The sequence below is a fragment of the Rhinoraja longicauda genome, chromosome 11, assembly GCF_053455715.1.
Source record: "Rhinoraja longicauda isolate Sanriku21f chromosome 11, sRhiLon1.1, whole genome shotgun sequence".
NCBI classification, from domain to species: domain Eukaryota; kingdom Metazoa; phylum Chordata; class Chondrichthyes; order Rajiformes; family Arhynchobatidae; genus Rhinoraja; species Rhinoraja longicauda.
Window position 1 is genome coordinate 20,031,910 of NC_135963.1, and position 26,061 is coordinate 20,057,970.

General features: G+C 43.8%; 1 protein-coding gene across 1 annotated transcript in view; it reads left to right on the forward strand.

The window, feature by feature from the left end:
- The window catches only part of ptch2 (patched 2), a 114,443-nt gene that overhangs the window by 67,986 nt on the left and 20,396 nt on the right, over positions 1 to 26,061 (forward strand). Inside the window, exons 13-18 of the mRNA XM_078408098.1 lie at positions 1,623 to 1,741; positions 2,542 to 2,947; positions 4,388 to 4,700; positions 18,173 to 18,315; positions 19,242 to 19,422; positions 21,550 to 21,830. Coding sequence (XP_078264224.1) covers positions 1,623 to 1,741; positions 2,542 to 2,947; positions 4,388 to 4,700; positions 18,173 to 18,315; positions 19,242 to 19,422; positions 21,550 to 21,830 — 1,443 coding nt within the window. The remainder of the gene's footprint in view (positions 1 to 1,622; positions 1,742 to 2,541; positions 2,948 to 4,387; positions 4,701 to 18,172; positions 18,316 to 19,241; positions 19,423 to 21,549; positions 21,831 to 26,061) is intronic.

A 26,061-nucleotide genomic window follows, 5' to 3' on the forward strand; every position in this document is an offset into this window, starting at 1 on the left:
GCAAAATGTTTTGTGTGCTTAAGTTGGAAAGAGGCAGGAGGGCATGGGAGGGGAACTAGGCAGGCGGGATGGGATGCGGGTGGATTAGGGGCTGTAAATTCCTTTGCTCCAGGTGTTACATGCTTCTTTGAATTTACCTGCACCGGCCCTGTTGCTTACCTGCAGATGTCTGCCACAGAGCAGCTTAACTGTCTGCTGAACAACAATGTGGCTTGTTATTAGGTGTGTGGGAGAGGTGGTTTGGCTTTGAAATATGATGAACCGATGAAAACTTTCTGCAATTAAAATGAAAAAAAAGTAGCATTTTTAGCGAGCTGGAAAATCATATTTTCATTATCATCTAACATTTACCAAATACATTTTTCTATCTCAAACATACCTTTCTGTAATGGTTATTAAAACTGAATTAATATTAATTTATTTTTCTTTGTGGACTCTTTGAGGAACTGCAGAAGAAGTAGGATTGATTACACACATAAAGTTGCTGGGATTGATAAATGAAGGGTTCTACCCAATTCATTGATAAACTGGTTAATTTATTAGGGAGTAGTGGATAAGGAAAATATCATGATACATCCATTTGTTTTCCATTGAGCAGTGATTGTTTTCCACTCCTGTGCCTTCCTGAAAGCATTGTATTTCCTCACATGCTGATCTGCTGAAAGGAGGCCCATTGGCCTGCTGTACTTGGCAAGGCCTGGAGTCGCTGATTGAAAAGAATAGAAAGAGCATTAAGCAACAAGAATCTGACGGGGATGAACACAGGGCCTTCCTTTTGTACGGCCAACCTAGTTGGCATAAATGATGGGATATATCATCCACATGTCAACTCCAGCAATGTGATCTGCCTGAGCCTTCTGGGTGGTCCAGGAGATAATAATATATTGTAAGGTCTGCCTTGGGCAACCCCACCCCCTCCTTGTTCACTTACATCAGACTGCATTGACCTTAAAAGCCCCCTTCACTTTAATGTTTATGTGGAGGAGGGGTAGTAAGGGGGACCATATTTTAGAGTTGGGGGGGGGGGGGGTGGGGAGAGGGAGGGTGGGAGGGTGGTTCTTGCATCAAATCCTTCAGTGATTTAATATTTTCTTTGGCTAAATACAGGGCTTTGGTGAGGTCTGGAAGTGGGTTGTAGTACAACTCACTTAAAGCTAGAAATATCTTGGTCAGAAATCAGAAACTGCTGTTCTCTGAATACTTTGCCTGAGGCCTGGGGCCTCCAGTGAAGCTATAGGTTTCAATTATGTTTCGTTCGAATCTTAAAGGGACACGCTAAGCTGATAGGCAGCCTGACAAAGCAGCACAGGAGTTAATAAACAGAACAAAAATGCCGAAAAACAGCCAGCAATAAACGCATTTGATACAAAGAGTTTGTATTCGGGAAGTTAAAAACCTAGAGATTATGACAGATATTGTGTGGAGGTACCTCTGCTCCAAGTATTACGGTAGAGAATGGAGTATTCATGGTGGGCTGTTGACTATCAATAATTAAAGCCATTTCCCTCACCCCACTGACCTTTGTGACTTTTCAAAGTCATTATTCGGAAGATTTCAAAATCAAGGATCTGATATTAGAATGCAGATTAATAATTAATATTTCCATTCCTTGACCCTCACAGGCTGCAATTGTCGTGGTTTTTAATTTTGCCATGGTGCTCCTCATTTTTCCTGCCATCTTAAGCTTGGACCTTCATCGACGGGAAGACAAAAGGCTAGACATTTTCTGCTGCTTTTCCAGGTGAGGCTTGCTCTTATTGAATCATAGAGTCCCTGGGTGCAATCAGGAAAATAAGGAGAAATCAGAAATTTGTGCCATTACTTGTCAAGACTGTGCGGCCGTAAAACTGGTCAAAGTCCGCAGTCAAAAGTGAGCCGTGCATTTAAACTGCTTGGTTTGCACCATGACCTCTATCCATTGATCTTAATGCTTCAATGTGTCGATTTCTGCCAATACACTTTCATCTGTTCCCTGATACAAAGGTTGCCCAGACACACCATCTGGTGCGATCTTGACATTGAATAAAGTCATGAAGAAGCGGAGAAGGGAAAACCATTCGAAGTGGGAAGTTCTCTCAACTCCTGATTGTTGAATTGCTTGAGGTGCATTGTGTTCCTGCATTTTGAGACCAGGGATGGCATGTAGCATTCACATGTGAATGTAATAATGTATAATCTCATGATCTGGACACCGTCATCGGGTCAACCACATGAAATGTTTTAGACACTGGCGCCCACCATAACATCTGTTACCTTCCCAAAAAGGGGTGAACATGGGACAAAGCTGCTTCCAGCCATGAAAGGAACACGTAGGAGGGATTTCAAGGCCATAATTTGAATTCAGGAATTAATTCAGGGGATAGATAGAAACCATTTAGTTTTCATGGCTTTTGATGATCAATGAATTCCTCAAGTAAAATTACTTGTTCATAATCGTTCCCAGGCATGCTTTGTTCTTATTCAGCGTTGCACTACGCACGATAATGTATGATGATATAAATGAAGGATGGATTACATGACAAATGTATGGGTTTTTTTCAGCCTCTGCTCAACTAGGGTGATACAGGTTCAGCCTCAGGAGTTTGCAGATGCGAATGATAGCCACAACTTCCACCCTTCTCTGAATGGAGGGCCAACGTTTAGCCACAGCACCCTGATCACCACCACCGTGCAGGCCTTTACCCAGTGCGATCCCACCGGACAGCACATTGTCACCATCATTTCTCCAACATCTCAGATCTCCTCGACTCCTTCCGTCATTGTGCCTCCAGCAGAGCACCTTGGCTCTCAGGGAATGGACTCCAACAGCTCCACTCGGGACTTACTGGCTCAGGTGGATGAGGCAAATGCCTGCAGGGAATGTGTTCGGATGCCCTTTGTCAAGTGGAACCTGGCTGATTTTGCACGGGACAAGTATGCTCCACTCCTTCTCAAGACGGAGTCCAAAGTAAGCAATTTTCAACAATTTTGTCTTTAGTTTAGTTTAGTTTATTGTCACGTGTACCGAGCGAGGTACAGTGAAAAGCTTTTGTTGCGTGCTAGCCAGTCAGCGTAAGGTCGATACATGATTACAATTGAGCCATTCACAGTGCACAGATACATGATAAGGGAAAACGTTTAGTGCAAGATTGTCTTGCAAGTCCTAACACAAGGTAGTCTTTGTATTACCATAAATATCATGGCCTGGAAGAGTAATCTTGTAGCTCTGATCACTTCACCTCAAATGGCATGAAACACGATATTGCTGATTTCCTGCTTGTTTTACACATGACTTCAGAGATTTAACAGGACCCTTTCCAGCACGAGTCACACATCCTTGCCTGATACACTTTTAATGAGAAGTGACATTTTATCTTTGAGCTGGGTAAATGAGTCCACTCCAAGGACAGCCATATTCTCGTTGTGCCGCATCGGCCGGCAAGCGTACCATGGTGAATTTTCACCTCCTGTCCACTGGGGGTCCTTTCCCCGTGACACCAACACCTTCACACCAATCTCACTTCCTAAAACCTCACTTGGTCGGGGCCTCAACCTGATGATCACCCGGGACTCTTTTTATCCCGGGACCCAGCCCTCCTAGGTTCCTGAAACCTTGATACGCCCGCTCTTTCCTCTAAAGCCCGGGACTGCCCTGTTCCTGATTCAGCAAAGTCCCCATGAGGTCCAACACAACCGCCAGGACCCAAATTCTACTTCCCATCCCTGACCTAATTGTCACATTATAAATGGCATTCCTTGCTTTCCTGTCTCCGTGAATGTGTGCTGGGTCTAGCGTGCTTGCTGCTACCCTAGAGAAATTTAGTACAAGTACAAAGAATTCTAGTATGTCACCACTGGACACCCAACAAGGGAAAGACTGATTTTTAAAATTCATAGTCCTCATTAGTATTCACACTTGTTTGGCTGTGTAGCTTGTATCCAGAAAGCTGCAATGAAAGAAACATCTCATAAACGCACCAGTCTTTTTTCCCCTGATTAAAAGTTCAGCAGCAGGGTTTGTAGGTTAATTGGCCTCTAAAATTGCTCCTAATATGCAGGGAGTCATGATATTGAACATGTGTGAATGGGTGATCGAAGGGGCTGTTTCCATGCTTTATTTGAACTAAACCAAGCATTAGTACGGGTGCCAGGGGTTATGGGGAGAAGGCAGGAGAATGGGATTAAGAGGGGACGGTTGATCAGCCATGGTTGAATGGCAGAGTAGACTTGATGGGCCGAATAGCCTAATTCTGCTCCTGCAACGTTTGGCCTTATGAACTTATGAAGTAGTGTAAAGGTACATCACTCTGTCAAATCCTTATTGGTCTGGATAAATGCTGTGTATTGTGCATAGATCTGAATTGTTACGTATTCATTCATTCATTTATGGTTTTACTTAACAACCTAGATTGTCGTGTTAGTCGTCTTCATGGCCTTGCTGGGGATGAGCCTTTATGGAACAACCATGGTTCACGATGGGCTGTACCTTACAGACATTGTGCCTCGTGAGACCAAGGAGTACAATTTCATTGAAGCCCAGTTCAAGTATTTCTCCTTCTACAACATGTACATCGTCTCCATGGGAGGGTTTGATTACGCTGCATCCCAGAGGCTGCTGTATGACCTGCACAGGAGTTTCAATGGTATCAAATACATTGTCCGTGAAGAGGATAAAGAGCTGCCAAAAATGTGGTTGCATTACATTCAGGACTGGCTAAGAGGTAAGAGTTCAAAGCTTCCCTTTCATATTTTTTTGCACGCGATTTAATGGTGAGCAGTAAAGTATGTAAACGTTTGCATGGATAAAATAGCACGAGACCAAAAGAAAAACAAAGTTAGCTTGTGCATCTGAAGGCGAAATTCAGAAACTTAAAACAGATCTCCATTAGTAGTTTAGGGTTAAATTTACTGTGCCACTATATAATAATCTACTCCTAATCTTCTTGGTCATATATCCCCTGCCATAATTTTTATGACAAGAGCTTTTGAATTTAACATCTGTTAATTACAACATTGCAGGGGGTACTTGAAGTGAGGTCTGGGGTTCTGAAGAATAGCACAGGAATGTATACTCTGGGGCCTTCTGTATACAAAGTGACAGTCACTGCACTTCAAAGTAATTCTTAGTATGTAAAGCATATTGAGATGTTTCTGAGAGACATGGAAATGCAATTCTTTTTCTTGTGGCAAACCACTGTATGTATTCCGCTGAACTATTGGAACTCTGTGAAGTTTTATAGCATGTCAGCTAGAGAAAATATGAATTGTTTGATGCCCTGTCTCCTCTTATATGGCTGATGTAAAAGCAGAACGACGATCATAATTTAATGTGTATGTGGTTGCTGTATCAGGAGTGACAGACTATATTACTGCAAAGCCCAGTGATACTCCCTTAATGACGTGAGGGATCTGGAAATAACTTACCATTCAGGACGTTAATCATTTTTCCATATTCTGAACTACGCTTTTAATTTCATTTTAGTGAACTTTGTTAAAATGTCCCTCTGGTTCCAAGCCTGTGCAATGCTTCCCACACACTTGCCCCTATTTTGTCAGTGCCGAGACTTTGAGCCAATAAAATAAAATTTCACGGGACAGCATGGTGTCGCAGCGGTACAGTTGCTGCCTTTCAGCGCCAGAGACACGGGTTCGACCCTGACTACGGGTGCTGTCTGTATGGAATTTGTTTGTTCTCCCCGTGACTTGCGTGGGTTTTCCCCAGGTGCTTCGGTTTTCTCCCACACCCCAAAGATGTACAGGTTTGTAAGTTAATTGGCTTCAGTAAAATTGCAAATTTCGTTAGATTGCGTAGGATAGTGTTAGTGTGCGGGGATCGCTGCTCGGCATGGACTCGGTGGGCTGTGTCCCCAAGCTAATAGCAAGTCTGATCTTTGTGATATTAGCTGTTTAAGTATCAGATGGGGGTTTTGACACTCTAAGTTGAAAGACCACACATTTTCTTGAAAGTGGAAGGGGGTGATCGTAAATGATCCTATTGCGGACAATTGACCCAAACTTGCAATTGCTCATGGGGTGGTGAGAGGCTCATGCACCTTGAGTTTATGACTGGTGGTGAACAAAAGCTGTCAACATTCATCCAATAAATTAACTTGTAAAAGAGATGTTAATCACACTGGGACCTTCCCAGCGCAAAACAATGCCTCGGACTTTATTCTCTCCCACCCTGCTAGATCCCAATCATAACTACCACATGGATTACTCTAATCCAGTTGACCAAAGCTGTTGAAACAATTGCACGTGACCTTTAAACTTTGACTAATATTGCCATCTCTCCAAAGTTATTGCATTTTTTGGCTGATCAAGCACTGAGAATACTTGACTTTTAAATTTGTTATTTAAAAAAATGCCAGGAAAGCATGTGCCAAATGCTCCTTGCTCTTCAATCAACCCTGTGGTACTTTTATTCCTTGTCTGATTTTTTTCCTCTCTCTCTCCAGCTTTCCTGCGTGCGGTTTAAAACTCTTGTGCACTTTTGTCAATCATATCTATTTCTCCACCTTGCCTGTAAAATGTCTGGAATGTTTTCTATTTAAATGCAAGTTGTTTGTCCTGAGCCTCATACTCGGTCTGCTGTATCTCAAACTTTAGAGATGTCGTTTCTCAGTGAAGTGTGTGTTGTTTTAAAAAGATTGAGGCAAGCATAAATGACAAGTGAATTACATCATGAATCCACAAAGAACTCTTTAGTTATGGTAATAATTATTAAGACTCATTTGAGTGCATAACCTGAAGATTTTCAGTGCTTCGAAGCTGCTGATTCTAGAGAGCTCTGACTCCAATAATATGAAGTAACTTTTTATTACCTGGGTGGAAGGAAAACAACTGGTATTTGTTCATTACTGTAACGTGCATCGAGTTTAAAAACTTTGTTTTACGTGCATTCCAGACAAATCACACCATACATGAGTCTATCAAACATGCAAAAGAGAAAGTAAGCAGAGTGTAATATATAATGTCACAACTACAGAGAAAGTGCAAATGAAAAAAGTGCAAGGGCAGCAACTGGGTTGATCGGAAGACCAGGAATTCATTCATAGCTATAATTATGAAAAATCTAGAGTGATTAAATGGTACTGCAGTAGCAATGAGTGCCAATATTAGGAATACAATCAAAACAATGAATGAGTGGTCGGCACGGTGGCGCAGCAGTAGAGTTGCTGCCTTACAGCGCTTGCAACACCGGAGACTGGGTTCGATCCCGACTGCAGGTGCTGTCTGTATGGAGTTTGTATGTTCTCCCCGTGACCGCGTGGGTTTTCTCCGAGATCTTCGGTTTCCTCCCACACTCAAGGCCTACAGGTAAGTAGGTAAATTGGCTTGGTATAAGTTCAAGTATATTGGTATATATCCTAGTGTGTCTAGGATAGTGTGAATGTGCGGGGATCGCTGGTCGGTGCAGACTCAGTGGGCCGAGGGGCCTGTTTCTGCGCTGTATCTCTAAACTAAACTAAACTGTACACTGCTACACGGGTGGTGTGACAAAAACAGATTGATGAATAATTTTTGATGGATTAGTGTGAGAAAGGGATGGGTATGCAGGGACAAAAAATATGCTTTCCATGTTACAAAAACCAATCTAAAATCTGCTTTTTTGCCACTTGGATAAATCAACTGACATCTTTTCAGGCAGCAACAAAGAACTACTTTTTCATGGTCCTGGTAAACTGTGGAACATGTTTACCTGCTATGATCTCCTGCAGTGTTGGAGAGAGTGTAGCTTGTTGGGAATATAAAAAGGCCTCTTCTAGAATCAGTATGCTTAATGTAAAAGCAGCTAATATGGATGAGATAAATACGCAAGCACTCTAATTAAAAAACGGGATTCGGGATGAAAGTTACACACATCAAATGAAAGCAAGACCAAAGTGCTTTGGTTCCTTCACGAGGCCTAATGCACTCTTTCCATGAATAACCCATGTTCCAGTGGCTGTGTCATATAGTAACTGAAGCATTTACTACTTCCTACTGTTTGCCATTTATCCCAGGGCAGCAGCAATAGCTTGCAATTAGATAACACTTTAAAACATAGTAAAACATACCAACATGGTTCATGGGGGGGAAATCTTTTGTAACGTTAGATTGAGACAAAGACATGCCGATTTGGGAACAGCTCCATCCAAGACCGCAAGAAATTGCAGAGAGTTGTGGACGTAGCCCAGACCATCACACAAACCAGCCTCCCTTCCATTGACTCCATCTACACTTCATGCTGCCTCGGCAAGGCCGCCAGCATAATCAAGGACCAGTCTCACCCCAGTCACTCCCTCTTCTCCTCTCGCCCATTAGGCAAGAAGTACAGAAGTTCGAAAAAGCTTACCTGATTCAGGGACAATTTCTTCCCAGCTGTCATCAGGCCACTGAACGGTCCTTTTTGCTGTACCTCAGTACACTTGACAATAATAAACTAAACAAATGAAACTGAAGAAGCTAATATTAGAATAGTCTTGGTGAAGCCATCAGGCCTTAATAAGTTACTTAAAGGATTGGGTGGGGTGGGGTGGGGGAAGAGAGGTTAATGGAGTGAATTATAGAACTTCAAAACTACAGGCCGATGATATGCTAAAGGAAATTGGTGAAGACACCAGATGCTGGTACTGAAGAAACATAGTTCTCAAAGGATTGTAGGGCTGGACCAGATTATAAAGAAAGGAAGTACCAACAAATATACTTGTCAAGAACTAAAGGTAGATACACTTGGCTGCACATAGTTAAGGTGGGAAAAGGGAGAAGTCCTCAGTGAGGGCAAGAGTTGTGGAGACACCCTTCACTTCCACCTGGCACCGGTCCAGCTTCCACCTAAACACAGAGAAAGGCATTTTCTATATGTGTGTGGCATTTCAATTCGCAAGTTTTAATTGTAATGATATACAGCTGTGACTTGACGTTCTGAACAAATTTGTGGGTGGCATGCTTTATTGGGTTATGATAGCTTTGAGAGTCAGCCATCGAGTTACAGGGCACAGAAACAGGCCCTTTGGCCCAACTCATCCATGCTGACCACTGGGCCTTCTTGAGCTGTTTCATTTGCATGCATTTGGTCCATATCCCTCTAAACTTTTCCTATTCATGAAGCTGTCCAAATGTCTTTAAAACGTTGTTATTGTTCCCGTCTCTACCACTTTCTCTGGCTGTTCGTTCCATATACCCACTGCCCTCTGTATGAAAAACCTGCCTCTGAATTCCTCTTTGAATCTTCCCCCTCTCACTTTAAACCTATAACCTCTAGTTTAAGACTTCACTACCTTGGGGAAAAAGACCATGACCATCCACCTTATTTATGCCCTTCATGTTTTTGACCTTTACAAGGTTGCCCCTCAGCCTTCAAGTCAATTTTATTTGTATAGCACATTTAAAAACAACTCACGTTGACCAAAGTGCTGTACATCAGTTCAGGTACTAAGAACGAACAAACAATGGCACACAAACCTAACAACACATACATAAACAGTTCACAGCGCCCCCTCAGAGGGCCTCAAATGCTAGGGAGTAGAAATAGGTTTTGAGCCTGGACTTAAAGGAGCCGATGGAGGGGGCAGTTCTGATGGGGAGTGAGATGCTGTTCCACAGTCTAGGTGCTGCAACCGCAAAAGCGCGGTCACCCCTGAGCTTAAGCCTAGACCGCCGGATAGTCAGTAGCCCCAAGTCGGCCGACCTGAGGGACCTGGAGTTAGAGAGGGGGGTTAGAAGATTTTTGATGTAGGGGGGGGGAGTGTCCATTTAGGGCTTTATACGTGAATAGGAGGAGCTTGAAGTTGATTCTGTACCGTACAGGGAGCCAGTGGAGAGAGGCCAGAATTGGGGTGATGTGGTCCCTTTTACGGGTACCCGTCAGGAGTCTCACTGCAGCGTTTGGACCAATTGCAGGCGGGACAGGGATGATTGGCTGATCCCAGTGTATAGGGAGTTGCAGTAGTCTAGGCGGGAGGAAATGAATGCGTGGATGATTTTTTCAAGGTCGTCAAATTGGAGGAATGGTTTGATTTTAGCTATGGTACGAAGCTGGAAGAAGCTGGCTTTTACCACAGCGTTGACTTGCTTGTCAAACTTTAATGCAGAATCAAATATCACGCCAAGGTTTTTGACATGCGCTTTGACTAGGGAGGATAGGCTTCCAAGGTTGCCTGTTATCGTTTTGATGGAGTCGGGGGGGGCGAATAGGATGACCTCAGACTTGCTCTCGTTTAGTTGAAGGAAGTTCTGTGCCATCCAACATTTTATGTTCTCAAGGCAGTGCATGAGGCTGATTAAATTTGACCGGTTGTTGGGTTTCAGGGGGAGATAAAGCTGTGTGTCATCCGCATAGCAGTGGAAAGAAATGCCGTGCCTTTGAATGATTTGGCCGAGGGGGAGCATGTACAGAGAGAAGAGAATGGGGTCTAGGATGGAGCCTTGTGGAACCCCGCAGGAGAGGCTAGCTGGAGAAGAGGAATAATTGCCTATGTTGATGGAGACCCTTCTTCGATGCAGAGTCTTCTTCGCTCTGAGGAAAACTCTCCGTCTGCCTAATCTGTCTCCTCACAACTCGAGCCCTCCAGTCCTGGCAACATACTTGTGAATCTGTTCTGCATATTCTCTAGCTTAATCATATCCTTCCTATAGTAGGACGACCAGAACTGCACACAATATTCCACGTGGGGTCTCAACAGCAATGTTCGACTTAGCTGTAATATGGCGTTCCAACTCTTGTGTAAAATGCCCTGTCTGGTGACGCCAAGCAGGCCACAAGCCTTCTTCACCACTTGGCTACCTGTGTCACTACTTTCGGGGAGCTTCATTGTTGGCCGAAGAGCCCGTTCTTGTGCTGTACTGTTTAGTGTCCACCCTCTGGTCCCGTCATTAATTGTATGAAAAACCTGCCATGGTTTAACTCCCCAAAATATATTACTCTGCACTTAACTGAGTTAAATTGACTATATTCCAATGTCATTGTTGTTGTAGATGAAGGAGCCTGATTTCTGTAGAATAGGACAAATGTGTTGTGCAAAATTGCACTGCATTCTAATAATTGCTGGATCGCCAATGGGGAGGTGTTAATTCCAAACTTTCAGCGATGAATGGAAGAAGTTTGCAGTTTGAGTAAGGTCCAAATGACACTTGATTCACGATATTAATAGATCATTGAGTTTGTATATTTATATTTCAAAGAAATATCTTTTAATTTTCATATTCTATCCAAACTACAAAGAGTTATAATTTCTATTAATGTATCATACTGTAATAATCTCTGTTGACTTTGTGAGTTTTCCTCAGTTTTGCAAAGCTTAAATATCTTGGCCATACACATTGTCTCTGCACAACCAAGGCTAATGTCAATAGTCAATAGTCGTTTATTTGTCACATACACATAAATGTGCAGTGAAATGAAACATTACCCGCAGTTCAACAATAAGACCAATAAGAATAATCAATAAAAATGCAATAACACATACAATCATAAACTAACACCAAACAAAAGAAACATCCATCACAGTGAGTCTCCTCCAGTCACCTCCTCACTGTGATGGAAGGCCAGAATGTCTTTTTCTCTTCCCCTGCCGTCTTCTCCCGCGGTCAGGCTGTTGAAGTTGCCACGTCGGGGCGGTTGGGGCTCCTGACATTGAAGCCCCCGCCGGGCGGAGAAAATCCCGCGGCCTATTTCAGGCCGCGCCGGACGGTGAAAGGTAATAATGCCCGATTACAGGAGATCTCATTGGTTCATCCCTCAGAGACTTTGCGCAGAAAGCAACCCTTCTAATATTTTCTCACATAAAAGCACATGGTTATTGTCCTCTAAGAGGGCGGCACGGTGGCGAGCGGTAGAGTTGCTGCCTTACAGCGAATGCAGCGCGGATGACCCGGGTTCAATCCCGACTACGGGTGCTGTCTGTATCCTGCTTGTACGTTCTCCCCTTGACCTGCGTGGGTTTTTTTCCGAGATCTTCGGTTTCCTCCCACACTCCAAAGATGTAGAAGTATGTAGCTTAATTGGCTTGGCAAATGTAAAAATTGTCCCTAGTGTGTGTTGGATAGTGTTAATGTGCGGGGATTGCTGGTCGGTGCGGACCCGGTGGGCTGAAGGCCTGTTTCCACGCTGAATCTCTAAACTAAACTAGATCTATTCATATAACATTTCAGGGTGGCACAGTGCCTCAGATAAGTGAGGCACGGCATCTCAGACAGTAAAGAAGCTGTCACCAGAGAACAATGCTCAATCCTGACTTCTGGTGCTCTCTGTGTGGAGTTTGCATATTCTCCCTGTGACTCTGCAGGTTTTTCCTGGGGGATCCGCTTTCCTCTCAGATCACCAAAATGTCCAGTTTGATAGATAATTTGCCCACTGTAACTTTCCCCGAGTGTGCAGCTGAGTGAGAAAATCTAAAGGGGAGTTAATAGGAGGGGGGGGAGTTCAACGAGATCTGGGTGTCCTAGTGCATCAGTCAATGAAAGGAAGCATGCAGGTTCAGCAGGCAGTGAAGAAAGCCAATGGAATGTTGGCCTTCGTAACAAGAGGAGTTGAGTATAGGAGCAAAGAGGTCCTTCTACAGTTGTACCGGGCCCTGGTGAGACCGCACCTGGAGTACTGTGTGCAGTTTTGGTCTCCAAATTTGAGGAAGGATATTCTTGCTATGGAGGGCGTGCAGCGTAGGTTCACTAGGTTAATTCCCGGAATGGCGGGACTGTCGTATGTTGAAAGGCTGGAGCGATTGGGCTTGTATACACTGGAATTTAGAAGGATGAGGGGGGATCTTATTGAAACATATAAGATAATTAGGGGATTGGACACATTAGAGGCAGATAACATGTTCCCAATGTTGGGGGAGTCCAGAACAAGGGGCCACAGTTTGAGAATAAGGGGTAGGCCATTTAGAACGGAGATGAGGAAGAACTTTTTCAGTCAGAGGGTGGTGAAGGTGTGGAATTCTCTGCCTCAGAAGGCAGTGGAGGCCAGTTCGTTGGATGCTTTCAAGAGAGAGCTGGATAGAGCTCTTAAGGATAGCGGAGTGAGGGGGTATGGGGAGAAGGCAGGAACGGGGTACTGATTGAGAGTGATCAGCCATGATCGCATTGAATGGCGGTGCTGGCTCGAAGGGCTGAATGGCCTACTCCTGCACCTATTGTCTATTGTCTATTGTCTATTGTCTAATATAAATGGGAGTAGAATAAAATTAGATTGGTGTAGGGTGTGCAAAAATGGATGTTTGATGGTTGGAGTGGGAAAGGGGCCCGTTTCCATAGCGTGGGACACTGTGAAAGTACAATCCAGTTAATTTGCAACATTAGACTTTACTTTGGAGATACAGCATGGAAACAAGCCCTGCGGCCCACTGAGTCCGTGCCAACCAATGATCACCCCGTACACACACACTACCCACTAGGGACAATTTTACAGTTTTTATCAAAGCCAGTTAACGTACAGTCCTGTACATCTTTGGAGTGTGGTGGAAACCGTGGCATCCGGAGAAAACCCACGTGGCCACAGTGAGGACTTACGAACTCTGCACAGACAGCACCCGTAGTCAGGATCCAACTTGAGTCTCTGGCGCTGTAAGGTAGCAGCTTTACTGCTGCGCCACTGTGCCGCTTATCCAAACTGACATGGGGTTAAGTTCCAAGAAAGGAAATGAACATTCTTTAACCCATTTATTCACAAAATGCTGGAGTAACTCAGCAGGTCAGGCAGCATCTCGGGAGAGAAGATTCCTTCTCTCCCGAGATGCTGCCTGACCTGCTGAGTTACTCCAGCATTTTGTGAATAAATCGATTTGTACCAGCATCTGCAGTTATTTTCTTATATATTCTTTAACCCATTGTTGACCACACTTGTGCTGCAAAGGAAAATAGGGTCACAACACAGACTGTTCAAAAAGTTTTCAAATCAAAAGATATTTTGCCTTTAGAAAAAAGTTCTGTGCTTCTGCATAGAAGCCTTCAGAAGTGAGCTTCTATTGTTATCTTTGATCTGATGGTTGGTTCAGATGCCTTATTTTCAAGTGCAACCATCACAGAGAAATTGCAGCATGCAAAAGGTTGTTTTCTTGTGTAGTTAGGAAATATTTTATTTTGTTTTCCTGGAGGATATTTTTTTTTAAATTGCTGTGCTTCAACCATTTCCTCACAGATCAGATGTGTAATTCTTGGCATCTTGCTGACATGGATCTGAATTCAAAATCCTGCATCTCAATTTTAAAGTTGGCTTCAAAGGAGAATGAGCTAATCCCTTTCAACTGACAGCCCTGCGATATGTTTGCTGATAATTGTTGAGAGATTTGAGTGCCGCGTATCTCAAGCACACATCCTCGTCAACACCTTCCATTCCTCTTCAAAGTATTCTTGGGTTTTTTTCCCCCATGTGCCCTGCTGCTGAACACGTGTCAGCTCCTGTTTTAGTCCTGGACTTTCCCTGTACGGGCTTGGTGGTGCCCTCTAGTACCAGTAAACAGCGTTGTATTGAAACATTCGGCAGTGAAAACACAGCTGCCTCCCAGCTCTCCCGAGTACAGAACAGAGCGCAGAATTTTTCTCTGAAGAGCTGAATTCCCTTCAGGGCTGAGTTGGAGGGGGTGTGGGTGGGGGAGGTAGTGAGGGGGGTGGGGAAGGGGGGGGGGGGGCAGTGAAGGGGGAGCAGGAAATACAACAATGCTTTTTTTCTTTCCCGAGTAAGCCTACTCCTGTTACATCCTCATGCCTTGAGGGTTTGGCTTGATTGCATTTGCCAGATTGAATGACAAGGTGTGTTTACATTTCAGCAGAATCGCTCTGCCAAACACCCAACACTTTACCAAGAACATGCATGAGGTCGGAGCATTATCCTACCTTAGCCCTGTAATTGAAGACACTCGTTGGAATCTCATTACAAGGCTGAAGATTAGGATTCTTTTATTATAGCTTGGTATTCAACACTTCCTTCAAGTGAATTGGTATTTTTATAGTTTTTTTCCAAGTGATACTGTTACAATAACACTGGTTATAGCAGCCCCACGCGCACTCTCTCCCTCTTTTCCCTCCCTCTCTCCCCTCCCCCCCCTCTCTCCCCCCTCCCCCCCTCTCTCCCGCACATGTATTTCCATTCCCCTTACAAAGTACTTTTCTTCAGGTTTGCTAGCAACATGGCAAATGCACCTGACATCTGGCTAGCTTTTTTTGCTGGAAGGCCTGACATAAAGAAGATATGCACACTCTGCACAGCTTTTCTCAGCTCAGACAGTGGGCAGTATCCTTTCTGAAGCTCCCCGGTAGCCAGAAACGCTCAATCTTTGAAACTCTCGACCTAAGTCTCCCGAGACTCTCACCAACAATTTTTTGGAACCTACGTTGTTGACAGACAGTGGACAGGAGTTTCAGAAGTGAATCTGTGCAGCTTTGCTTTAAAAGAACCAAGTCTTTGAGGGTCTCTACAACCATCCCATCCCCCTTCCCAGTTCTTCCATTTAAAAGATCAAGTACTTTAACTCTAAGAGGCAAATATGTTTGGCTGATGATAACATCTTCTGGTCAAGAGTTAAAAGAGAACATAATCATTTCATTTTATAATAGTAGTGAATGCAAATATCAACATTTTTGTTCAAGCACACTTCTTTCTTTGCAACCTGTATAATGATATCTTGGTTGATGGACAATCTTCTAGTTAAGGGATAAAATGGAACATAATCCTTTCATTTTATACGAGTAGTGAATGCAAATGTCAGAATTTTTATTTAAGTATACTTCATTCTTCACAGCCAGTAAAATGACATCTTAGGAGAATTTATTATATAATGACTGCAGATTACACTTCATTTTTGTACAATTTAACACCCGCGGCCGCACTGTGGCACAGTAGTGGTAGAGCTACTGCCTTACAGCACCAGAGTCTGTACGGAGTTTGTACGTTCTCCCCGTGACCAGCGTGGGTTTTCTCCGAGATCTTCGGTTTCCTCCCACACTCCAAAGACGTACAGGTTTGTAGGTTAATTGGCTTGTATAAATGTAAAAATGTCCCTAGTGTGTGTAGGGCAGTGTTAATGTGTGGGGATCGATGGTCAGTGTGGACTCGGTGGGCCGAAGGGCCTGTTTCCGTGCTGTATCTGTAAATTTATAAATAAATAAGATTTTTTTTTTACACCCATGCTACATATAGCATATCTATGCTGGAGGCTATAATATTATATAAGCTATGGCAATAGCATAGGTATAGCACAAATATGCTATACCATACCATATGTATAGCATTTCTACCGCTATTAGCATCAAAATGTGCTCAGAACTCTGATGGTGCACGATACCTATAATGTTTTGGGGAAAATAATTCACCTTGACTGAGATTAGGAACTCGGCAAACTCTGAAGTCTTTGGCACTTGTGAAGATTTTATCACTTGAGCAGCGTCAGGGGCACAGACCGAAAAAACTAGCGTGAGGAGGCAAAAAACACAGATGCAAAATAAAAGTGAAATAAAGATGCTTGAATGTTCAAAGGGTTTGCCAGATGGAGTTTACTGGGTTTTAAAAAAAATGCCTTTGTCACAGCCATAACAGATTGAGCAGGCTAGTGCTTTTTGAAAACCAGTGTATCCTTTTCTGTAGGACCACACAGGGTAGCATTCAACAAACTAAAATGAAAAAAAAAAACTTCCAAACCATGCCCTTTAATAAACTCCATGCATTCCCATATTTTAATTGTGGTTTTTGTTGAGTGATGTTAAATTACTGCTTTGAAATGGGTTTCTTTTTAAACCACTAAATCATGGCAACAGCTTGTTCAGCAAAGTTTTCCTGAAGTCATTCTTTTCGCAACAAAAAAAAGGCAAACCTTGAGGTTTTGCTAGGGTGAAGGATGTAATTGTAGACAGAAGAGACTGCACAGTCTCTATTGGGGAGAGACAGTGGCACAGCGGTAGAGTTGCTGCCTTACAGCGCCAGAGACCCAGGTTTGTTCCTTACTATGGGTGCTGTCTGTATGGAGTTTGTACGTTCTCCCTGTGATCGCGTGGATCTTCTCCGGGTTCTCTGGTTTCCTCCCACACTCCCAAGATGTACAGGGTTGTAGGTTAATTGCCTTCCGTAAATTGTCCCTCGTGTGTAGGATAGTGCTACTGTACAGGGGGTGATCGCTAGTCTGCATGGACTCGGTGGGCTGAAGGGCCTGTTTCTACGCTGCATCTCAAAGAGTCTAAAGGTGCGGGAATCTGGAGCAAAAAACAAATATCAGGAGGAACTCGAGATGCAAGAGACTGCCGATGCTGGAATCTTGAGTAAAAGAACAAAGTGCTGGAGGAACTCAGCGGGTTCAGGCAGCATCTGTGGAGGGAAATTGACATAAAAGGCTTCGGGTCTGGACCCTTCTTCACACTCTCCAGCACTTTGTTTTGTTTTGCTGGAGGAGGAGCTCAATGGGTCAGGCTGTATCTGTAGAGGCAGTGGGGTCGTTGTCCCGAAACGTCAACCGTTCTTCTGCCTCCACAGATGCTGCCTAACCTGTTGAAGTTCTCTAGCAGTTTGTTTTTGTGCTGAAGGATGTCAAAGTGGGGAGGGAGACCTTGCCATTTCAATAACATGCATCACGTTACTTGCTGTAGCACCTTGCCCTTTAAAATTTTACCCACCAGTTTCATGCTGGCCCTTGTACCGGACAATGCTGGAACTATCATTGAGCCATGCCATGGGAGATTCCCCAGTATAGGTTGAAGCATCCAATTACTTCCATAAGCTTAGTGCAGAACAGCAACTCATCAAGTGTGCAATTGAAGTGAAAGTGAAATTTAAGGATATACTTTTGTCTTCAGGGCCTTAATCCAGTGGTGTAAATTGCACCTCAATTTACAAGATTTGACTAATTTTTGCTCGACTGGAATTTATATGAGCTGACTTTATAATGGGCGAGTGATGCATTTGGCAAGATTGCTTCACAGGCGGTGAAGAAGGAAAGCTACCTTGCAGTAATTTCTAGCTGTTACCTGATATACCAGTAGCAATCGGAGGGGAAATTCCTAAACCTTTCATAGAATTATGCTGGTTTTGATGGAAAATGCATTCCAAAGTCTCATTATAGTTGGAAGACTGAATAATTATAGTTTTGATACCCATAAGGTAAAGACTACTCACCTACGGATGTTTGTTTAACCATATTCCTCTAGACCAAAGGACTAAAGGAATTTCCTGCTAATTGTAAAAGTATTATACCGTTCCTTTTCTTATGCACATGTCTTGTTCATCCAGGGCTACAGGCTGCATTTGATGAAGACTGGCGAACAGGCAAAATCACCAGGGAGGGTTACCGTAATGGTTCAGAAGATGGTGTCCTTGCCTATAAATTACTCATACAAACAGGAAACAAGAAAGAACCATTCAACTACAACCAGGTGAATTTTTAATCTATCTGCATGAATTGAACGTAGATGGCATGAGAATTGCTTGCTCTAGCTGCCTAAACTTGTCAACTGGAGACCCATTCAGAATACAGGGATACCAAAACAGGAAACAGGAAATGTCACACTGGTGCCTGGAGGCATTCTGGGATTGACGCTGGCTAGGGCATATAGTCAGAGCAAAGCGGTGGGAGTATTAATCTGGATCACTCTTGTACATGAGTGTTGCTCTGGATCACTCTTGTACAAGTACTCTTGTACCTGGATTACTTGTACATGATGGCAATAGTGGCTGAGGTCCATGCTGTCACTGTTAGCTTCTGAAGCTTGTTTAAAACTTTCTTAAGAGTTGGAGAGATTTTTGTTTTAAACTATCATCAATTGAATTATTGCCTTATTTTTCTTTGGTCTTCTTCCTGTCCCAGGAGATTATGTGACTCCTGTTTGGGGCTCATGACTTTCAGTGTCGTCGTGAGTATGGTGGACTATTTTGTCTTGTCCTGCCCATCATATTTATGTACTTATTTGCTGCAAATATCTGGAACTTGCTCTGCTGCTGACGTGCATTCTCCCATTACCACCACCCTCCCAAGTTGAAATACTACTCTCACAAACCTATATCTATCAACAGAAGTAAAATAAGAAACAAAAGATGGCAAATTCTACGAGAGATGAAGCTTCAATATGGGATTCTAGATTTTCATGATCAATCGTTAAGAACGGGGATAAGAGGGAAAAATAGATCAGCCATGATCGAATGGTGGAGCAGATTTGATGGGCCGACTGGCTTAGTTTTGCTCCTATGTCTGGTCTAATGGTCTTACTTCAGGATCTTTTGGGCTAGTTAGTGCTCAGACATGCTGTTATATTAGTTTGTTGTGTCTCACGTAAGGACTGTTTCCTCATCTTCTTTGTTATAGTTGTCTTCAAGGAGCTTGGTGGATGAGGATGGAATCATCAACCCCGATGTCTTCTACATCTACCTGACGGTGTGGGTCAGCAATGACCCCCTCGGCTATGCTGCATCTCAAGCTAACTTCAACCCTCACCCACCCGAATGGATTCACGACAGATATGACACCACTGGAGAGAATTTGAGAAGTATGTATCGAGAAGGGGTATCAAAATTTGTGTGTGACTGACTAAAGAGCTTGCAGAAGAACTTTAGAATATAGAGAAACAAGGAACTGCAGATGCTGATTTACAACAAAAAAAAGACACAAAGTGCTGGAGTAACTCAGCGGGTTAGGCTGCATCTCCAGGGAACATGGATAGGTGGTGTTTTGGGCAGGACCCTTCTTCAGAATATACGCTTGAGACGTATAATTAAACTTCTCCCAAACTGAATACGAAAGAAATGTTTCATCAGTTTGGAAACCATTCTCATTTGGAATTTCAGTTTGTCTTGTCTACTAGCTATGTGGAAATTAGTTCATCTAGGGCTCATTTAATAAAGATAAAACACAAAGTGCTGGAGTAACTCAGCGTGTCACGTTGGAGAAAAAGGATAGGTGATGTTTCGGAGTCCGAAGAAGGGTCCCGACCCAAAACGATGCTGCCTGACCTGCTGAGTTACTCCAGCATTTTGTGTCTATCTTTGGTATAAACCAGCATCTGCAGTTCCTTACTATCTCAAGACTCCCTTTGATTATGCACATGGAGTCATTGGCCTTCCGGTTGAGCGTGCTGGAATTTATTTTTAAGGGAGCATAATGTTAGCCACATGGTAATTGTGGAAGGAAGTGGCTCCATATCCTTCATTAAAAAAATGAATGCACGAAGCCATTGCTTCAGATCCAAACTACTGGAAAAGTAGTGGCAACATTGCACTGGTGTCATGATGCCCTGATGTGACAAGACACTTGCACTTTCTTGTACCTACATTGAGGGTAAATCTATCCAGGAAATCACGAAGCCACTGGAGTGGGGCTGAGGAAAGAATAAACTCTTTCAGATTGTTTTCATGCCTGAAGTATGGTAAGTTAAAACTGAGGTAGAATGCATCAGGCCGTGGAGCAGGGTGGCACAAACAGGCCCAAGAGATCTTGAGTGTGCAGCTGGAGTCTGGCAAATGTCAACAGGATTTTGCTGACTGTTTCCCAAGTCATCCAGTCTACAAGGGGTTCTGCCTTCTGGCTGGGGTTTCTCCATTGCTGCAATGCTGCTGAACTCCATTGCCTAATTAGAAGCCAGCACCTGTTGTGAGCGATCGCAGTCAGCGTCTAACAGCCTCCTGACCCATTGTGGAGGTCACCTGGGCATCCGCTGACCATACCAAATAGCCGTGTGGAGTCTCCAGCTCTCAGTTGTTCCATATGCCAGACCCGAACGCTGACAGCAAATTCGTTTTACAGCACTTTCGCCCCACCTGCTCCAGTCAATGCAAAACAACTCGCACAGGCGTAGGAGGTATGATCTGAAAGAGGTGTGTAAGATCATGAGAGAAATAGATAGAGTTGATGCACAAGAGTCTTTTGCACAAGAACCTGTGGGGCAACTTTTTCACACAAAGGACGCTGGGTATGTGGAACAAGCGGCCAGAGGCATGGTGGCGCAGCGGTAGAGTTGTTGCCTTACAGCGCCAGAGATCCCAGTTCAATCCTGACTACCGGTGACGGTCTATAAGGGGTTTGTATGTTCTCCCCGTGACCGCATGGGTTTTCTCTAGGTGCTCCGGTTTTCACCTACATTCGCACAGTTTGTAGGTTAATTGGCTTTGGTAAAGATTGCAAATTGTCCCTAGTGTGTACGATAATGCTAGTGTATGGGGATCGCTGGTCGGCGTGGACATGGTGGGCTGAAGGGCCTTTTTCCATGCTGTATCGGTAGACTAAAGTAAAGGATGCAGTTGAGGCAGGTACTATCACAATGTTTAAAAAACATTTGGACTGGTACATGGATAGGGTAGGTTTAGAGGGATATGGGCCAAAACACAGGTAAACAGGACTCGTGTAGATGGGGCATGATGGTTGGCGTGGGCGTTGGGTCGAAGAGCCTGTTTCCATGCTGTATGACTACGTGAACTACCATGCAGGTTAATAAAAGGTCTGGTTGTACTGTTCTGTGACTCTTTGATACCCCACTGCATGGAGACATTGCTGTGCAACAGTGACAGTATAGGCTATGCAATTAATCTACAATGTAGAGCAAGAGGGGAGAGCCCACCTCCATCGGTGGTACAGTGATCCTTAAAAGGTTTAACAGTTTTTCTCTCTCCCCTTTACCCAGTTCCCACTGCCGAGCTGATCGAGTTTGCCCAGTTCCCGTTCTACCTGACTGGCCTGCAGCAGACCTCCGATTTCATTGAAGCTATCGAGAGCGTCAGGGCAATATGCGAGGAGTTTTCCAAGAAGGGTGTTCTCAGCTACCCCAACGGTTACCCTTTCCTGTTCTGGGAGCAGTACATCGGCCTGCGTCACTGGTTCCTGCTCACCATCAGCATCGTGTTGGCCTGCACCTTCCTGGTCTGCGCTCTTCTGCTGCTAAACCCCTGGACCGCTGGCATCATTGTAAGTGTCCCTCATGAATAACAATCATGAAGGTCAGGCATGTTCCTGCAAAAGTTATTTTGTTCAACTTGCCTGCATTATATTCAAATTCTGGCATTCTTGCGTACCCACAACACAAAGGAAACTTCTAACATGGTTGCTTCTGGGTCAGGGACTTGTACTTTTCATTGTTTTTCTTGCGTGTTTGCCAATTTTTTTCTTCTTCCCCGCATGAAGCACTGGGCCAGTTGGGAGGTTGTACAAACAACCATCTCCTGGCCCTTTTCGTGTGTTTCACCCTCATCTACCCCCAGGATGGTTGTTGAGTAGTTTTGCCTTGAAATCCCGGAGTCGTGTGAGAAATTGAAAAGCCCAAGAGGGGAGCTGTGTAAAATCAAAAGGCACAAAACAGTGAGCAAAACAAACCATGCTTTCAATACTGAATAAAACCGAGTCCATTTCACCAGCACTACATAACTTAAATGTGGAAGCAGCTTAATCGAGTTATGGTCTGCGAGAGATTCTATGTGGAACTCACCACTTCCAGCAAGATATAATCAGCAAGATGAATTACACTGTGGGATTTCTTAAAGTTTAAAGCTGAAACCAAGTAGTGGAACAAGTTTTTACAATGTTGAGTGCTATTTTGCAAATACAAACATTTCAATTTTAATCAATTCTGTGAATGGTGTGTAATGCAGTTGTGACTAATATAACCCCCTCCAGTACATTTGCATTGGAAAGTTCAACTGGCTACAAAACACACGCACACCTAGGGTTGCCAACTGTCCCATATTAGCCAGAACATCCTGTGGGACTGCCCTTGTCCTGTGTTAGGCCGCTGTAGGCCCCGACACTGTAGGCCCGGACAGTGTAGGCTAACGGAGCTCGTTAACGTTAACGGAGTTGTGAGAGCAGGGCCGAGTGTGTTCGCCTAACAGAGGTTGCAACCCCTTCCCGGCCTGGGCGGCCGTCATCGGTGGAGCTGGAGCACGTGGCCGCTGGCTGGGTGAGGTCAAGTGGGGCGCGGGCGGTGATGTCGCCTTGTCCCGTATTTGGGAGTTAGAACGTTGGCAACCCTACGCACACCACACCCACATACACACCCCCACACACTTGTACACTCGTATATCAACAAAAAAGAAAGACACACACTCACTCGTACTCTCTCACACTCTCACTCTCACATTCTCTCTCTCTCTCACACACACACTCACAATCACAATGGCTTACAATTTTATCTACCTGCAAGCCAGGTAATATTTGAAAATCTCAAGTTGCTGCACAAAAAGATCTTTTATTTATCTGCAAAGGTACATTGTTCATTTTCTCTGTTACAAAAGAACTGCTTGCTTTAAAAAGCATTGCAGATACTTGCTATCTGCTAGCAAGTTCCAGTGCAATACAGCATGATACTTTGATTTTCATAATCTCTCTAGTCTCTAAAGAATCACTGACAGTCGCCAATAAATTAAATTGTAGGGGATATTGTTTGAGGCTTATGGAGTACAGTGGGAAGTAATCTTTTAAGAAAACAGTGATAAAATATCCAGTGCTCAAGGGACTCTCACATCCTTGTCTGTTGAATTTGGGAGAAAAGTAGTCCTTGGCGTGACCTTCTTGTGATAAATCAATCCATCAACAGCTGACGGACTATGGCAGCAGAGGTGGGAGGCCCATTGGCTGGGAGGGGGTCACCACAAGGCCTTTTTTCCAAGGCCCAGTGAATAATACCATTAAAAGTAAACCTGGCTACAGGAGGGAATTGCCAAAAAAAATGATTCTCTTGGAAAAGGAAGCTACAGACATAGTTTACACTGAGAAATGGAGAATTCATAACATTTTGCAAAGCCAAATGTGTCAACTGTGTGGTAGCACTGAGTCAGAAGGATGCAGAGGTCCACTGCCAGAGACATAAGTTCAAAATCCAGCCTGCTTCAATGCAGTGCTGAGGAAGGGACATTAGCTAGGGCGGCAGGGTGCCGCAATGGTCGAGTTGTTGCCTTACAACGCCAGAGACCCAGGTTCGATCCTGACCTCGTGGGTTTTCCATTGTTGCTCCGGTTTCCTCCCATACTCAAAAGATATACAGGTTTGTAGGTAATATGGCTGCAGTAAAAATTGTAAATTGGCCCCAGTGTGTAGGATAACGCCAGTGAACGGGGATCGCTAGTCGGCATGGACTCTGTGGGCCGAAGGGCCTGTTTCCGCGTCCAAACTAAACAGGGGCATAAACAGGCATAATTGAGAGATTGATTTGATCCTGGACTAAACTGTTTGTGCCATTGAAAAGCATTTGAAATTTCTCTTCTAAATCTTTTGGTTCAGTCACCAGGTTCTTTCGTAACATTGGTTGAGCATCATAATATTGTGAAATAGAGACTCCTAGAGAATTGACTGTCATTAAGTAAAGGGCATTGGAAAATCTAGACACAGAAAAAACAGTTGTGAAATTAAATAGCCCTGTCGCTTTTTTTGATTCAGCAGTCCCATCTACCCACCCTCTCACCAGATTGCCAAATCCTCTCCACTCCAATAATGAATAATGCACTTGGTTTTGACGTGAACTTATTTTGAAGTGTTTTGATGGCCTTCTGTGATGACATTCCACAACTCCATTACATTGTCACTCTCATTTGCTCATTTAAAAAATTACTTTAGAAACATAAACAGCTGAGTAAATGTACCACATGGCACGTTACAGATTCCCAGTCACACTGTCCGAGCTCTACTTTAATTGGCCAATGCACACGCTAAAATAACTTACTGCACCTTTCACATCTTATTTAGAATGTCTAAACCTGCTTTACCGCTAATGAAACAATTTATAGGTATGTAGTTCCAGTTGTAATGTAGGAAATACAGCATAGATATACATTGCTCAGAGAAACTATTACTAAAGGACACATGGCTGCTACGAATTAAAAACTAAGAATAAATAGCTGGAGTTGTGTTACAAGAATATTAATGAATTGGGGGATTTTGGTTGATGCTCATAAAATTCTCAAGTTTCATTGTTTTAATTTCCAATGTAATCCACCCCTTCCCCTTCGCAGTTCGGTTCTGCTCCTGTAGCCAGCATTCTGGGGTCTGTTAGACACTTCCCCTCCCCCAACCCCCCCCCCCCTCCTCCCGCCTTCCCCCCTTTTCTCATCATCACGTGTTGAGTGGCTTCAACACATGTGCAATTCTAAAGCTTCTATTTGTTCATTTGGTCACTGGCAGTCAACACGTTGGAGCGTCAGGGCCAAAGATACTAGAGGAACAAGATGGACCACTCCGTTGAAATCGCCTATACTGAAGTGTAGTGCGCAAAGGAACGTAACGTCCGCCATTTTAGTAGGCAAAACCCGCCGTTCGCTTTGCCTCTCGCAGTGTAATCACCGGGGGAACAGTATGTGTGATGATACCATTAAAATGCAGAATATAATCTCATCTATCAATTCACAGATTTTTGTTATTTTTCTTTTAAAATGTTTCTGCCTACTAAAATGGCGCCACGACATACTACGGTTTTTAGGATCGAGAGGCCTATCTTGCTCCTCTAGTATCTTTGGTCAGGGCTGAAGGATGTTCTGCCCTTCACTCTTCATCCGTCCCTTGAGGAGCAGAGACCCGTCTATAGGTTGCCACAGCTGAAATTGATGTGCACCTTTGGGAAAGGGAGACCAATATATCTTGTGATAGTTTTCCTCCTGTTCTGACGCATGTTTTGCACTAATAAACTATACCAATGCTTACCTTCAAAAGAAATATGTTGACTAACCCATTCATTTTGAATTTCGATACATGTTTTTTTTTAAAGTGCCAATATTCTTTATAACAGCAACATGTTACAAACCCTTTCATGTATGAGTCCTATTTGCTTGGGAAGAAATTTTAAAGTTATCAGTGATTTCTTCCGTACCATTCAAGCAACAGGGTATGCGTGACAAAACCTGCCTCATGCTGACATCAAAGCAAGAATCTTATCATCACCTAGGCACGGGGAAGGCAAAACAAAAGAAAGGAGTACCAATTTCCTTACGGACACACACAATCTTGACTGTTCACTTCAGTTCGTGCAGCCAAACGTGTAAAACTCCAACTAGCGAGCAAGGAGTTGGGAGAGCCGGGTTTTGTAGACCATGAAATGGAAGAAAAAAAGCTTCACTTGTCCTCAGTTTAAAGACAGTAGCCTCTCCTTGTAAACACAATGGCAGGAGGCCTCTGTAACCTGATACCTAACAGATGATAGTGGCAGCAAGGTTCA